The 17,004-nt window shown below is 39.8% G+C and overlaps 1 protein-coding gene across 1 annotated transcript in view; it reads left to right on the forward strand.

Annotated features, from left to right (window-relative positions):
- micall2b (mical-like 2b) overlaps positions 1-16,534 on the forward strand; it is a 31,222-nt gene extending 14,688 nt beyond the window's left edge. Inside the window, exons 6-16 of the mRNA XM_083981017.1 lie at positions 935-1,684; positions 2,489-2,610; positions 4,230-4,284; positions 5,683-5,819; positions 5,915-5,979; positions 6,849-6,972; positions 7,218-7,320; positions 8,430-8,503; positions 8,650-8,764; positions 9,822-9,868; positions 14,623-16,534. Coding sequence (XP_083837143.1) covers positions 935-1,684; positions 2,489-2,610; positions 4,230-4,284; positions 5,683-5,819; positions 5,915-5,979; positions 6,849-6,972; positions 7,218-7,320; positions 8,430-8,503; positions 8,650-8,764; positions 9,822-9,868; positions 14,623-14,699 — 1,669 coding nt within the window. The 3' untranslated portion in view covers positions 14,700-16,534. The remainder of the gene's footprint in view (positions 1-934; positions 1,685-2,488; positions 2,611-4,229; positions 4,285-5,682; positions 5,820-5,914; positions 5,980-6,848; positions 6,973-7,217; positions 7,321-8,429; positions 8,504-8,649; positions 8,765-9,821; positions 9,869-14,622) is intronic.
- The last annotated feature ends 470 nt before the right edge of the window (positions 16,535-17,004 follow it).

Genomic DNA, 17,004 nt, shown 5'->3' on the forward strand with positions numbered 1-17,004 from the left:
TTTTATTGAATTAATCAGATCATGTTCAGGGTGAATCTTTACAAGACAAGTTATCAGATCACCGACCGGTCATTTACACTACAAACATTTCTCTTTTCATGTGCTTATAGCTGAGCTCTTTTTAAGAACTTTAAACTTGATCTATTTTCTTTTATTCTACTTTTTTATTCTTCTTTGCTCCTGCTTTTAATGTTTAAAAGATTATTTGTTTTTATGCTGTTGTTTGTCTTTATGTAAAGCACATTGAGTTGCCTTGGTATGAAATGCGCTATATAAATAAAGATGCCTTGCCTTAGTTACAAGACAACAACTTTAAAAATCTAATTAAAATGTGAATTTAAATGTTTTTATACGACTTTATTTTAATATCTAAGAGAAAAAATATCCCCAGTATTGTTGCAGGCAGACATCATGGTGTGTTGTGTTGTGTCCGGTGTGGTCCGCTAGATTTTAAAAGGTTTTTGCAGGAACATGAATTATTTGTGTGTGATTTCACAGTTGTAACCAGTGTGTGTAGGGATGTCACGCAAAAATAAAGGTAAACGCTCAGATATCGGTCCATTTAACATAACATTGAATTGGTAGGAATTTAAATGTTAGCGTGTCATTTTTTATTTAAAAAAAAGCAAAAGATTAAAATGAACGCAAACATTTGGTACAGATGACAATTTATGACCTGAATATTTCAAACATTTCCCCTGGGGTATTAAAAATTGGTCATATATTAATAGATACTTGAAATATTTTGTGTAAACAATGAGTAATGCAATTAAATTTTGACAATTTGATTTTACACATTCATAGTGTTGTGAAATTATTTTATGCATAATAATCGTGATAATCGTAACACCGTGATTATTTCTCTGACATCGTACCAAGAAAATGTATAATTGTGACGTCCCTAATGTGTGTTGTGTGTTTGTTGTGTTTCCAGGTTACTGTCGCCTACAAACACGATTGCGCCTCTCAGAGATTTACCCACAAACACGCCTGTTTCCAAGTTCACCCCTCTGCCGGACGTCACTAAAACCAACGCTACTACGACTCCGGCCCAGACGCCGTACAGACCCACGCCGACGCCGACGCCTAGCAACGCCCCCAGCTTCTCCACCACCTTCTCCCCGTCCCGTTTCACTCCCGGCGTCTCCTCCTCCTCCACTGCCAAAGAAACCAAGACGACCTCGGTCTTCAAACCCACGACGGCTTCACAGACTCCTTCTCCTCCTCCTCCGTCGACCTTCACCGCCGCCACCAGGCCGGTCGCCGCGCCTCGCGCCTCGGCCGCCGCAGCCAAGACACAACAGTCCAAGCTCAGGTTCTTCCAGTCGGACAGCAGCAGCAACGCCAACGAGGAGAAGAAGACCTCGGTCCTCAACGTGGACGTGAACAAGGCGCCGTCGTCGTCTGCGGGCGGTAGAGTCCAGCAGCAGCAGCACGCCGCGGGTCAGGCCGTGACCGTGACTGTGAATGTCGGAGGGAAAAAGGAAACGAATGTGAACTGGGAGAAAAGTGGAGGCAGAGGCGGCGTTGGTGGCGGCATCGGTGTCGGTGGGAATAAGATGGAGAGCGATAAGACGAAAGCGTCGGCCGCGGCGTTCATCTCCAAGAAGCTGACGGAGGAGAACAACAACAACAACAGTAAACCGTCGTGGGTAACCGCAGCGACAAAGAAAACCGAACCGAAGTACGTTTTTTTTTTTTTTTTTCAAACCTCCACCTTCACTCACCTCACACTAGAGCTGGGCCGATACGCTTTTGTGCCGATTCGATCGATTCTCTAACGATTTTTGGGTCCCAATTTGATTTAAAGGGACAACGAGGAGTTTTGGAAAAGCGAAGTGTTTTCACACTACATTTATGAGCCTCCACGCGCACCGTGAAATTCTTTGACCGGCGCAAGACAGACTCATGTTTTCATTCATCAATAATTACGGCTCGACCAGCATTTCCGCCACCACTAATAATAACAAAATAACGATAGAGACAGAACGAAAATGGGCCCATTAACAAGTGTGGGTAGCGGAGATTCATCCACATTAATATGAGACTTTTTTTATAACCAAATAGAAACTCCTCGTTGTCCCTTTAAATTGCGATTCTGATTAAACAAGTATTGCGATTCGATTTTACCAAGTATTGCGATTTTATATTTCAATTATTGTGATTTTCTTTCCTTAAAGAAGAGCAGGTTGAACCAAACACTTGACAATACATCATAAGTCATATTTACAAAAACGAACACAACAGGCCGGTTTGACTTTTGTCGAGTGTAATGGTACAGAATACATGATCGTACAATAAAGATTGGTCGTCCCAAAAAAAAAAAAAAATTTAAAAATTAAAAATAAAACATTAAAAAAATTTTAAAAATCGCGATTAATATAAAAATAGATTTTTTGGCCCAGCCCTACCTCACACCATCAACCTGTTCTTCTTCCTTCTCGTGGTTTTTAACGCTCACGCTTCTCTTCACTTCTCCTCCGACCAGAGCGCCGCCGCAGGTGGAGACGCCGAAGAGGGAGACGGAGAAAGTCAGAGGGAGGGTGAAGCTGAGAGCCGACCCCTCGCTCCTCGCTGACCTGCACACTCCGGACCCCCCGAAGCCCTCAGGTTAGAGTCGTTTTCATTTCATTTAAAGGGATAGTTCAACATTTTTGGCAAATTGGCCCATTGCCATAATCCCTATAGTCATAGCAGTAGGTTCGTTACCTTTAATTGTCGGTGCAAGCTATTTTTAGAACGGCGGAGCAGAGCCACAAGCTGCTCAGAGCTACGCTACGGAGGCTGATGGGATTTCTTGGTTTCCCTCATCAGACTCATCAAATACACAATCCAACAACTCCAAAACGCTCTGGTGGACAAGTTGTGACCTGCACATTCACCACGCTATGAGATAATAACAGAACGTTACCAGACAGAGTTGTTTTAGAGGTAAATACAGAGGAGTTAAACAAAAGGGTATTTTAATGTCCTTACCTGGACACAGGGTGGTGGTTTAACATGGTACTGTACAAATCACGTGTCAGCTTTTTATATTTCTGAAAAACACAGTCAGGGTTGCTGCTGATTTGTGCACAGTTCAATGTGTGTGATGTGTCATTTGGAGAATATCAATATTTACAGTAGAGGCTAAAATGATTAGAGCAGCTGACAGATCTGAAAACACATGACCTGTTTTTTGCCTCCAAAACATAATTTAATTTCATAATGTTCATGAAATATACAGATGTTGGCTCTGAGCACAATCAGATGAACTTCATCACTAATGTTATCCCATCATGATTTCTGCTGCTCAAGCCAAAGGTTTTTCCTTTGAATGTAGAACAGATCTGTCTGCTTTATTTTCCAATAACTGACTTTGTAGATAATTTGGCTTTTTGTAAGGAAAATGGCCTAAATCTTCTTGTGATGTCTCTATTCTATGGCTTATAGAGCATAATGACGATTAATGGCCAATTCAACAAAAACAACGGAAACCTCTTTAATATGCAAAGTGTTGTAATAATTTTACATTTGTATCCAATGTGATACAGCAAATGTTACACAAACTTCGACCGTGTTGCATGATATTAGATAAAAACTGTCACATCTTGGCTGCAGTCATGAACACAAACAGCAGAAATGTGTAATACACAGGGCTGCAACTAACGATTATTTTCATTATGGATTCATCTGTCGAGTATTTAAACGATTCATCGATTAGTTGTTTGGTCAATAAAATGTTAAGAAATGTCCTCAAATGTCTTGTTTTGTCCACAAACCAAAGAGATATTCAGTTTATTGTCATAAAGGGACAAAGAAACCAGAAATATTCACATTTAAGAAGCTGAAATCAGAGAATGTGGACTTTTTTTCTTACAAAAGTACCCAAACAGATTAATCGATTATCAAAATAGTTGACGATTGATTTAATAATCGATTATTGTGTGATTAATTGTTGCAGCTCTAGTAATACAAACATCAAGGTTCTTTTTTAAGACACTAAAACTCAAATGAAATTGGCCACAAAACGAACTAAATAAATATATTTATAGTCAGGATTTCACTAGGATTAGTGGAAAACAACCGCAGCACCAGACTAGCGGCGCATAAAGTGATTTGCTCTCGCTGGTAAATGCTTTTTCTTTCAGGAAGTGAGTTTTTATAGCGGGAACTGAACCCGAAAGTGAAAAACACTTTCACACACACAAGTTTCAATTGATTTTTTTTTTTGTTGTTGTTCTCATCAGCGTCAGAAAAGGAGTCTCCTGCCGACTGGAGGTCGAAACTTAAACCCGTCACAAAGTAAGACTTAGTTATTGTTTATTCCTCTGTGTTTGTGGTTGATTCCTGTCCTTTGCTGGGTTTATTTTATTTATTTAAACTTTATTTAACCAGGCAAAAATCATTAAGAACAAGTTCTTATTTGCAATGATGGCCTGACAAAAAAAAGCACAAGCTTCTTGAAGGGGGAGAGAGGGCTGTAAAAAAAAAGTATTGGTTAAAGACGGTGGCACAAAGCACAACTATACAGACATGTAGCAGGACAACAACAGAGACAGCACACAAGCATGGCTATGCTGACAAACGGCTAGAGAGTGACAGGGACAAGAAAGGGTTAAACAAACAGCTATTCAGTCATACAGGCAAAGCAGCAAGACAGGCAGAGAAATATAACAACACTCTAGTATTACAAAGGGTTAGGAAGGCTAAATTGATAGAACATGAAAGACGAAGAAAAAGAAAAGAAAAACAGGGTTAATAGCGAGGATTAGTTACAACATCACAACACAAATACATAAAGACAGACAGTTAATAACAGAGTTATATGCACAGGGCCATTGCTAGGAATTCTGGCCCCCCTGAAAGAATACTAAAGTGGGCCCCTACCCCTGATTTTTCCTCCTTTTTTCGTATGTATTATCATTTATTATTTAGCCTAATTTGTTTTGATGCTAATGCAGCATTACTATGAGTATTAGTCAGGGTCTTATGCAGAATAAATCAGTCATACAAAGATTAGACTACTGGGTTTTTTTGTGGGCCCTACTGGGCGCTGGGCCACCTTTCTCCCCTATACAACGGCCCTGTATATGCAACAACATATCACAAAAAAACATATTACAAAAAAGGACGTTCAACACAGAGTACAAGGCAGACTAAGGAAAAGGTTAAACGGTAGAAAAGCAGTTGCAGGAATCTGTAAAAAGGTGTGAGATGAGTGGATGGGTGACGTCCGAGCAGCGGGGGGAGTCGTCTGTCATCGGCATCACGAGGCTTTAACCGTATGAGGGCTTTTTCCCCCCGATGTCCTGTCCATCCAGCCGTCCGTTGATCCGTCCCTCCGCCCCGTCCTGCCGCAGGAAGCCCCGTACCTGCTGCTCCTCCAAATGGCTCGGCCGGCATCGTTTGCAGTCAGAGCTTTGGTTTCGTTGTTGTCTCCTCTTCCGCCACATGCATGCGAGCCCCAAATGGTGTCAAGACCGAGCAGCAGCAGCAGCGTCCTCCGCGGTGCAGCATATGCTCAGTGCTCCGAGCTCCTTCCCCCAGATGACCTTTCTGAGCTTTCTCTGCCCCTCATGAATCAACACCAAGAGGAAGCGGCTGCTGCAGCAACAGGGCTCTGGTTGGAGCAGAGGAGCGGAGAAATCACCAGTAAAGAAAGACGCTAAACTGTTGCTTTCTTTCTGTCGCCACCATCAGACCTTCTACACAGTCGTCTAAAACGCCGCCGGCCAACGGAGCTGGAAAGGCCCAGGTTTCAGAGGCATCAGTCGGGGCCTCGTCCTCCTCTAAGGTTCCCGGCCCGAGCGTCTCAGTCACTCCAGCATCGTCCGAAGGTAAAAACACGGACGTTTCATTCTGTTTAATTGTGACTTAAAAGGATTGTGTTAATATGAATGTGACCTTTTGTGTTTTTATCTTTTTCTGTCAGGATTTCTGAATGGTCAGAGAGAACAAACTGCAAATGGCACCAAGTCGGAGTCAAAGACGCCAAAGGTAAAGAAGACTCAACATGGGAAATAAACAAATGAGCTTAGAAATAAGAGTTTGTGACCTCTGTGGGACTTCGTCAGGGCAGAAACAGTAAAACGATACCGTACACCAGAACTGGCAATGTTGCAAAACATAATGAATTTTTAACATTGATATTAGTGGAATAAAAAAAAGTATTACGAACGAGAACATGGCAGGTCACATCACTCAAAGTTGACAGAAAATTGTTTAATAATTTCTAATATGCATGCCTTGTTTTAAACTGTAGAAAAGTTTCCCCTTTTTCCTTTTCAGTGGAATCACGAGTCCGTCAATATTAATTACATTAATTGCAACGTTGCAGGACATGATGAATTCTTAACAGCGGCATCATCAAAATAAAAAGATAAAAATGATAATAGTTAAAATCATGACAACATAGCGAGTCACGTAACTCGAAGTTGACACAGAATTATTCAATAATTTCTCTTCAACATTTCTAATATGCATGTTTTTAAACTGTAGAAAAGTTTCCCCCTTTTTCATTATCAGTGGATCCATCAGTTAACGATATAATGTATAATGCATAATATTGCAGCTTTGCCGTAACATTATCTAAAACAGTAGTTCAGGCATTTTAGCTTGAATTAATTATCATAACAGGCTAAATTAGCTGCCTAATGTAAATATGGAGTTATTAAATGTGTGTTTCAACCAAAATAACAGGAAAATTAAAGAGCTGATGAGTAAAATACGGAAAAGAGAGTGTGAATACAGCAGTAAAATGAGTTTAGAAAATGTCATTCATTCATTCCACAATTTTAAAATGAAAACTTCTTATCTTTTGTACCAACAAACAGGAGGTTGAATAAATGTTGTTTGTGTTTTTACAGATGAAACCCGACTACATCCCCAAAGATGAGATCATCAAGGAGCTGCAGGACATCGAAAACAACCTGAATGAGCTGGAGAAGAGAGGAGTCGAGCTGGAGGTGAAGCTCCGCAGCAGCGAGGAAGGTGAGAGCAACACACACACACACACACACACACACACACACACACACACACACACACACACACACACACACACACACACACACACACACACAATGAGGCTCCTCTTTAACCAGGTGAAAAAAAGGCAGGTTTAGAGGATTTTGTGTTGATGTGTGTGTAACTGGGATTAATCGTGTGTGTGTGTGTATGTGTGTGCGTGTGTGTGTGTGTGTGTGTGTGTGTGTGTGTGTGTGTGTGTTCGTCAGAGGGTGAAGATGACTCTCTCATGAATGAACTCATGGTCGAGTGGTTCAACTTGATCAGGAACAAGCAGGTGGCCATGCGTCGGGAGTCTGAGCTGGTCTACGTGTGAGTAAACACACACACACACACACACACACACACACACACACACACACACACACACGGACACACACACACACACACACACACACACACTCCGTGCCACTTTATAGCGATTAGTGAAACAGACTTGTGTCCAGAAGGTTGACAGTTTGAATTCCCAGTGTCCTCCCTCCCGCGGCCCCCAGCAGGCGCCCTGGAGCAGCGGAGCAGCAGAGAGAGGCAGGAATCAGATGCTGCTGGAAGAAACACATTTAGTTATTTATTTATCTTCACATATTTATTGATTTTCACTGTTAAAAACACTACAATATGCCTGATGAAGGTCATACTCCTAATTGAAACGTTGCTTTAGTTAAAAAAAATTGAGAGTGAGACAGTGTCTTCTTAAAAAAAAACTGTTAAAAACACTGAAACCTTCATTAAATTGATGCAGTGAAGTGTATTATAAAGTCTGATCTAGCTTATTTTTATTCCGCTGTTGTGTGGAAACTGTTAAAAAAGACACCACTGATGCATTCTCTCATTACTATGAACATGTTATAGTTTATTTTGCACAAATTGCCCAAAAATCTCATCTGTATTAACCCACAGCAGAAAAAAGTCCTCATTAAATGCATCTTTTTTGAGTAATTTGTGCAGAAAACGACAGTCGCCGCCTGTTTCATTCAAATTTTTAGCTGTTGTAATGTAAATGTGATCCATTTATACAGATTTACATGTGTAGTTGGAGGCTGAATCCCACAGAAAGCAGAGATGATGATGAAGAAGAACTAGTTTTGGATCTTTTCATTGGTGTTTCCTTTAAAGAGCAAACATGCGCGGCAATTATTTCCTTTATAAATACAAGTTAAAGACAGTTACAGAGCAAATACTTCACCACAACAACAACCCTCATTATAATAACAACGACGGATGTTTAGAAGCTTTTACTCAGCGTCTGAGTTACATCTCACTGAGAACAACGTTTGGACGTTAACGGCCTCCATCAGTAGATCTGTGTTGGTCCGAGGAAGAAAGGAAAAACAAAATCTATCAAACCAGTGAAAGAAAAAAAGATGCAATAAACAACTTTTAATTTGTATTTGTGTGTTTTGTGTCTTTTTTATGTGCAGAGGAAGAACTCAGGACCTGGAGGAGCAGCAGCCGAGTGTGGAGCAGGAGCTGAGGAGGCTGATGGAGAAACCAGGTGAGGAGGAGGAGGAACACAACGCTGACACAACACTGGACCGATCAGAAGAGCTAAACTGAAATAAATATGTTTGATTTGTGTGTGTGTCTGTGTGTGTGTGTCTGTGTGTGTCCGTGTGTGTGTGTGTGTGTGTGTCTGTGCAGAGCATCTGAAAACATACAGAGACAAGAAGAGGGAACAGGAGCTGATGGACAAACTGGTGGAGATCGTCAATGACAGAAACGCCATCATAGACGGTCTGGACGAGGACAGACTCAGGTGTGTGTTTTACTCTGTGTGTGTGTGTGTGTGTGTATGTGTGTGTGTGGTGTAAAGCCGTAAATTCAAATTATTGTGTACTTAGACAAACAGGCTGCGTTAATTCAATAAAGATCATTTTGTGTTTCACTCACCCGCTGAAACTGAAACTAAAGCTCAAGCAACAGGTGAAGAAATCAGCAGCTCAGGTGCAACAGAGCAGAGCTGCTGGTTTCTGTGGGTGGTTGTTGTTGTTGTCCTTGTTGTGTCGACTTCAAATACTCAACATGTTAATTTTGTTGAAGTATTAACTAATTAATATTATATTATTATATTTTATGTGAGTTCAGCGCATTTTCAAAACAATATTTTTAAAAAAAGAGGCTGTACTACCCACACTTTTCAGGTCATGTCGATGTAAAATCTTTCAAACTTAAAGCTCAACATCAGCGCCTCCATCCCGTAGTGATGACAAAAATATTATTTGGATGATATTTATAATAGATTAAGTTGTGTATTAAAAACAAATAAACACATTTCAGCATTTACAGCCTGATAAATGTGTGAAATAAGTTTTTTTTCTTAGTTTTACATCAATATAAAATGAACATTTTTGGGGACATTTTACAGACATATGATGATTAATACATAACTAGAAAATGCGTGTGGATGCTGAAAGCAGCTGAACGCTATTGCTGAAGCAATGCTGAATGAGTTGAAGAAATTGTTGAATCAATGCTAAATTAGCTGAAGAAACTGCTAAAGCAATGTTGAAAAAGGCTAAGAAGAAGAAAACATTGAAATCCTACACAAAATGAATTTCATTCTCCACCTCTTGGATGTCACACAAAGTACAAACTCTATCGTCTTCTGCTGTGCCGACATATCTGTCTCGATATGAAGACCAAGTACACCAGCTCTCAGTTGAGCACACAGGGATCTCTTCTTTTTAGACAAATTATACAAAACATAATTTATCCTTTATTTCACAGTAAGTAACAGTAAGTGTATAAATAACAGTCGAAGCTCACACAGGTGTCGTTTGTTGATCTGTGTTCTCGTTTCTTCGTCTTCTCAGGGAGGAAGAGGAGGACGAGCAGCTGAACCAGATGATGATGAATTTCAGTGAGTGTCTCTCTCCACCACCTCCACACAGGCCTTCTGACCCCCCCCCCCAACTCCCCCTCCTCCCCTCTCCCTCCCTGCGCTCTGTTCATTAGTTACCACAACCTCGGTGTCACTGCAACTTTAGCTGGTTTATAAATTAATAGTGTTGCACCGATACCATTTTTTGGCCCCCGATACCGATTCCGATACCCGGCTGTGCAGTATTGGCCGATACCGATACCGTACCGATACCACACCGTTTGAAAAAAAAAATATATATAAGAGCTTTTTTTCTTCTAATACTATAATCCAGTAGAACTTTTTTATTGCCTACCTGGTAAAAATGTTTAAGTAACACGTTATTTAACCTTTAAATAATGTTGAGGGTCCAATGTAACCCATTTTTACATTTAGGAACAGTAAACACACCCCAAACATTTTTCCTCTGACTTGACCAACACAATAGATTTGATACATGAAATGGTCTTTCCTGCCACTACACTAGGCTACTACTGTATTTAACTACATAAATCACAGTAGCATAAACTGATTGGTTGAACGCAGCCTGATGTAAACATTAATAAACTCAGTAACCAATCACACAGGCAACTCCATGTTGTCCATGTGTGATGTTCAGGGACTGAACACGTGTGATCACACAGCAGTGAGTGTCGGGCGAGAGAAGACACAAGGCGCTGCGTTCATATTAGTTATCAGTAAATGGCATCGGTGCGTCATTTGTTAGTACTCGCCGATACCGATGCCAGCATTTTAGTGCGGTATCGGGCCCCCTACCGATACTAGTATCGGTATAGGTGCAACACTATAAATTAACCAGTTGAGGATTTCCATCATGGACGCCTCTAATTGAAGCAGATAGAATTCTCATTGCAATTTATGAAAGTGTGTATGTGTGTGTGCGTTTGTTAGGGCGATGTTTTCATCTCATTTGATCTAATGACTGCTAATGGAAAAAGCATCAAACAAAATGCCCCCCTCCTCCGTCTCTCTCTCTCGGTCCCCGTCAGACAAATGGATAATGCAGCCGGTTAATTTGACCTCGTGATAGAACAGAGTTAAAGTCAACTTCATTTGCAATTCATGATCGGGGGGGAAAAAGCAGCAGCAAGCTGAAAATTGAGGAGATTTATTGAACTCCAGTGAAAAGGTTCGGTGTGTTACACAGGTTCATCTGCAGCGTCCGCTCACTGTTTAATGTTTAATGTTTAATTGTGTTCATGAAGTTGAAGCCAAAGTTTCACAGCTCAGTCTGAGTTCAGTCGTATCATCGTTTACACGCACGTTGTATCACGTATACGGTTCGTGTACAGCAGTAAAGTACGGTCCTTAATATCAAGACCGACTTGACACTGCAGGTAACCATGGTGATAGTGCTCCTTCTTGAGACGACTCGACAATGTTTTATAAACCCAAATTATTAATTGATTGGTGGAAAATTGATTATTAATTATTCAGAATCATTTCAAGTGGCTGAAATATTTTTGTTCCCACTCCTACAGTGTAAAGACGTAAACGTGAAGAGTTTTAGTGTTGACCAAAACAAAAAAAATTTAGAAACCATACCCATTAAAGGGATAGTTCAACATTTTGACGTTTAAGTTGCATTAATCTTGGTAGTTAATGAGTCTTTTCAACTGATCTGTTTCCATTGCACTTTGACACATTATGTTTTTAGCAATGCATCAACTTCTCCACATCAGACAAGTGTTAAAAAAAAAAAAGCTTTTACTCATAGAACTGAAAATGAGCATAAAAATACTTGAACTACAACATCATCTCCAAAAAAGACACGGAGCATGACACTCAACAACCAGGGTCCAGGAGTCGAACCACAGACATTATTGTATTATGACATTTTTTATTCCTTACGAAAATTAAAGGGATAGTTCAACATTTTGGCAAATTGGCCCATTGCCATAATCCCTCTAGTTTTAGCAGTAGGTTCGTTACCTTTAATTGTCGGTGCAAGCTGTTTTTAGAACGGTGGAGCAGAGCCGTGAGCTGCTCAGAGCTACGCTACGGAGGCTGATGGGATTTCTTGGTTTCCCTCATCAAACTCATCAAATACACAATCCAACAACTCCAAAACGCTCTGGTGGACAAGTTGTGACCTGCACATTCACCACGCTATGAGATAATAACAGAACGTTACCAGACTGAGTTGTTTTTGAGGCAAATTCATGCAAAACCGCTGATGCACGTTGCCATTGGTGGCAGTTTTTTCAGCAAGCAGTCTCTGTATTTACCTCTAAAACAACTCTGTCTCGTAACGTTTCGTTATTATCTCATAGCGTGGTGAATGTGCAGGTCAAACTAACTATACGGATCATGGCAATGGGCCAATTTGCCAAAATGTTGAACTATCCCTTTAACTGTGTCACACATTGGCAGATTAACTGATAATGGAAACAGTAGATATCCGTATGTTTCAGAGTTTGAACACAAGGAGACAAGACGGATATTTGGCAAATATTCTCTATCTCACCATCAAATTTAATTTTAACTTCCAGAGATTTACATTGTTTATCAATGACACGAGAGATAACGACGGCACTCGTGATATGATAAGATAAAATAACATGGGATAAAATTAGATTAAACTGTTTTCATCCAAGTAGCAGCAGCTCAGGCCTGGGAAACAGGGACAGAAGGAAAACATTCCTGCGTCTCTTATTTTGAAATATCTACACATTTATATTATCATTTTTCTTGTGAGTTATCCACATCTAAAGCTGCATAATTCATGTTTTGGGCGCTATATGAACATAGAAGTCTACGGATAAATACCATGTTTGCGATATGAAGTTGATTTGGACCGAGGTTTGATTTGTTTGGAGTCGTGTCTCTGGCCTCGAATTCACATGTGCTCTGCCAAGTGTCGATTTCCAGTGAAAACAAAGATAGTGGGGGTTGTAGAGACAAAGTCATGAGTAATGTCTCTGCAGAGCTGAGTGATAAACTGTTGGTTTGTTACTCTGAACAAAACCTCGTCATCATCTCTGACCCTCTGTTCTCATAATTGCTGCAGTTTACAGTTTGTTCTCACAATAAAAAATACAAGGAGAGATTAGGACAGAAACCAAAACAAAGACGAGTTGTTTGCTGCAGGTCTCAGACCGACTGGACGTTCACACTCGGCCGAGTCTGGATGGATCTGTTCAGCAGCGTTAACAAGGCGTTTGTTTCTTTAGGGCTCCTGTAGGAGAACAGAAGAAACTTCTGCCAAAGAAAATTCTTCTTTTTAAAAAAAAAAAAAAGACAGCAGTGATGTTGACTCAGAGAGCGATCAGTGTCTCTGGTAATAGTTTTTTTTTATTGGATAAATTCATGATCCATTTAAAAGCTTCTATGAGGGTCAGCTGTGAACAAAAATAATAACTTTGATAGGTTTGAATTATGGAAGCCCTGAGAGGCAAGTGAATTTTTGTGTGTGTTTTTGTTTTAAAAATGGTACCTTTTAGTTTGGCAGGTGATTGTATTTACATTTTTTTGTCCCCAAATGGAGAAAAAAAAAATGCCTCAGGGCTTCCATATAAAATAGGTAACATGGAAATGAATTGGGACCAGGGAAGTTTATTGATTTATAAGCACTCAGCAAAGAAAAAATTGCATCCAATAGCATAAATAAGTAAATAAACCCAACATATAAAATATCAAACAGAGAAATATGACTAATCCAGATGACAACAAAAGAAAATCGTTGGTGTGTACCTGTCTGTCAGGCGCTATCGTAAGTGTCATTTTGTGTTGGAGACAGTTCAACAGGTTTATGAATTAACAGCAGGTGTGTGGCGACGGGAAAACAAAATGTATTATTATTAATTTATACAATACAGTACAATACAAAACAATACAATACATATTTATTTATATAGCAAATTTAAAAATACAACCCAAGTTGTCCAAAGTGCTGCACAATAAAACACACAAGTAAAACTAGTTACAATAAAGCTAAAAGTGGATACAGGTAATGTACAGTAAAAACATGCAATAAAGCAAAAGTGAAGACATATAAAACCTAACTAACTAAAATGCCACAGAAAAGAGATTTTTAATAATTTCAACATCTTTAGCTCCGTCTCATTTGTCGTAAATCATGAAGATCTTTATTGTTGCACTTGTTCACATGTTTTAAGGTTTTTGGTTTGAACAGTTTAGCAGCAGCTCAGTGACTGTTGAATTGAGCTGAATCTCAACATTTACACCTTAAACCATCTCTCTGTCCAAGTTGTTCAGGTCGCCACAGAAGAATTTTAGTCTTTTGTTCAAAACATTGTTGATTTTACAATGGATGCTCATGAAGGACCAGGAGGACTGTCCTTTACCACACAAACTGTGTCCTCCGTTGACTCCTGTTGCTCACCTGTTGCTCACCTGTATGCATAAATGGTTGCATAAACAGGAAAAGGACTATGGAAAAGGAATCTTCCATCAGAATCAACAGCACAAAAATACAAAATTGGTATTTTCCAAACAAAAAAAAACAAAAAACAAAAAAAACATTGTTGATTTTATCTAATTCAAACAGTAACTCACTGAAAATGGAGAAAACATTTGCAACTTCTGGGAAAAGATAAAAAATAAACGGAACAAGGATCAATGAGTGAGTGACTGAGATGAATGGATGGATAAGGAGCTTTTTTGATCCTTCACATTTTCTTACATTTTAAAGGAACATTTCACTATTATTGACCTCATTATTTTATATTTATCCTTTCGTTAAACCGACGCTCTCTCTTTTCTTCTCTCAGACATTGCACCGAAGAAACCAAAGAAGAAGTCTCCAGTGGCCCGACTCTTCGGCTGGGGCAACAAGAAGGAGGGATGACGATGATGATGATGATGATGATGATGGTGGAGATGATGAAGATGAAGCTCTTCCTCAAACACACCGTTCTTCTTCTGCTTTTTCTTTGATGTTTCTGCTTAACGTCAGCGCCTGTGATCCATGGGACACGAGTCAGGCCGTCAAAAACAACAACACGCCCTCCCTCTGTCAACGGCATCAATCAAGATCATACACACACACACGCACAGACACACACACACACAGACACACACACACACACACATACACACAGAGATGATGTTATGATGTTGAGGGGTTAATGACTCACCAGACGTGATGTGATTGGGTTCAGTGCTCCAGTTGTTAGTTTTAATCCCCTTCCAGTCTTAATCTGTCTACTTAACACACACACACACACACACACACACACACACACACACACACACACACACACACACACACACACACACACACACACACACACACACACACACACACACACACACACACACACACACACACACACACACACACACGCTCCTCGTTTCTTGCTCCGCTCATTGAAATGTTGCATGTTTACACAGTGACACTGATACTAATGGGAGTTAATAGGGACCAGTCCGCGTCACGCAGGTCAAAGTGTCGTCTTTTTTTATTTCTGAACTCCGGCGTCGATCGACCCTTTGACCTCGCTGCTGCTGCTCTTTGTTGCACAAGTTGTTTCTGCTTTTTTTCCTCCTCTCTTTTTAACCACACGCACGTCGTCTCAGACAATTTTATTCCGTTTATTTTAAAGGTTTAAAGGCCACATGTTCTTTTTTAAACTGATATAAAATGACATTTACGAGGTCAGTCGTGGCGGAGATCCTCTCAGGAGGTTGTGAAATGGTTAAAGAAGAGATTTATTTTAATATCTCCTGAATTATTACGCCTTTTTTACCTCTTCAGGCCTCAAAACGCGTTGAGATAAAAGAGCCAGAGTTGTGGGGGGGGAAAAAAATCTTCTGTGGTTGAATTAGTCTGAGCCTGCAGTTTAATACGACCTGTGATGATGAGGCGTCACAAGTCCACATGGCTTTTTTTTTTTAAAGGGATTACCACCGATCTGCTCGCAGACGTCCAGTCCTGACCTTTTGGAAACAATTGATATTAAAGAATCTTAAAGCTCAAAGGCACTTAGTAAATCTGTCAAAGCTTTCACCTGGGCTTCGTTCAGAGGCTGCGATCCTTGAAAAACAGAAAAGACTGAAATGGAAATTGGTTTAAAGCCCAGAATCATTGGTGAGTTCATCGGCTCCTCAGCGAATAAACACTTGAGACTTAAAAGAAAAAAAGAGAGATTTTACTGTATGAACTCCTCAACATTTTACACGTGATAATGACGTAAAACTGAAACATAATCGTTTTTACTTTGCTACACAATCAGTTATTTTGTTGTACTTGAACATAGAGCAGAGGAGGTTTGTGTGAAAACAGTTTGTTTTTGTGTCATGTGACTCTTAACTGACTGGATTTTGGCGAGAAACTCAAGAACTCGTCCATATTGGATGTGGATTGTCTTTTTGCATATTTCTTAACAGGTACAGTAAATGTTCCTGTGTCACAATGATATTGTTGTGTGTAATTGTTGCAGAAGCACTGAACCGTTGTGTGTATGTGTTGTGACCAAACTGCTCAGACCTAGTTGGGATTATCATGAAATTGAATATTGTATATATGTTAATGTTCTTGACTCATTTATGTTTGAGTTTCTCAGCTGTGTATATTGTATAAAGTCGGTATTCACAATGGTCTTAAACAGAAACACTGACCTGGATTTTAAATAAATTGCTGTAATAAATGTACTTGGATTTTATTAAACAGACAGCATCATTGATTAATGGATTGTGTTGTTCTATATCTATTTATACTTAAATTAGTAAATCTAAAAATATTTAGCTTAAAGCAGGATTTATAGTTGCTCATTTATGCACTTGCTCTGTGTGGCCACTAGGAGGCAGCACGAGCCTTCACATGTGACTGGACGTGAAGCGCGTGAAGCCTTCAGAGATTTGCTGTTTTACAAATAACAGATTGAAGGCTCATCCTGCACACACACACGCACACACACACACTGTAGTGTTAGAGATGTGTGGATGTTTTGTTTTTTAAAGTAAAGTTTTCAGTTTATCTCCATTTCTCACCAAAACTCAGGATAAACAAACTTCATCTTCAAACTTAAATCTTTCATCACTTTTTTTTTCCTCCTTTGACAAAAACAAAACAAAACATATGTTCTCTTTGATTTACATTTGTCAAGTCTGTCACAAAACAACCAAATAACAAGGCAGGCATTATCGTGCAC

The sequence above is a fragment of the Trachurus trachurus genome, assembly GCF_905171665.1.
Source record: "Trachurus trachurus genome assembly, chromosome: 1".
Lineage (NCBI taxonomy): Eukaryota > Metazoa > Chordata > Actinopteri > Carangiformes > Carangidae > Trachurus > Trachurus trachurus.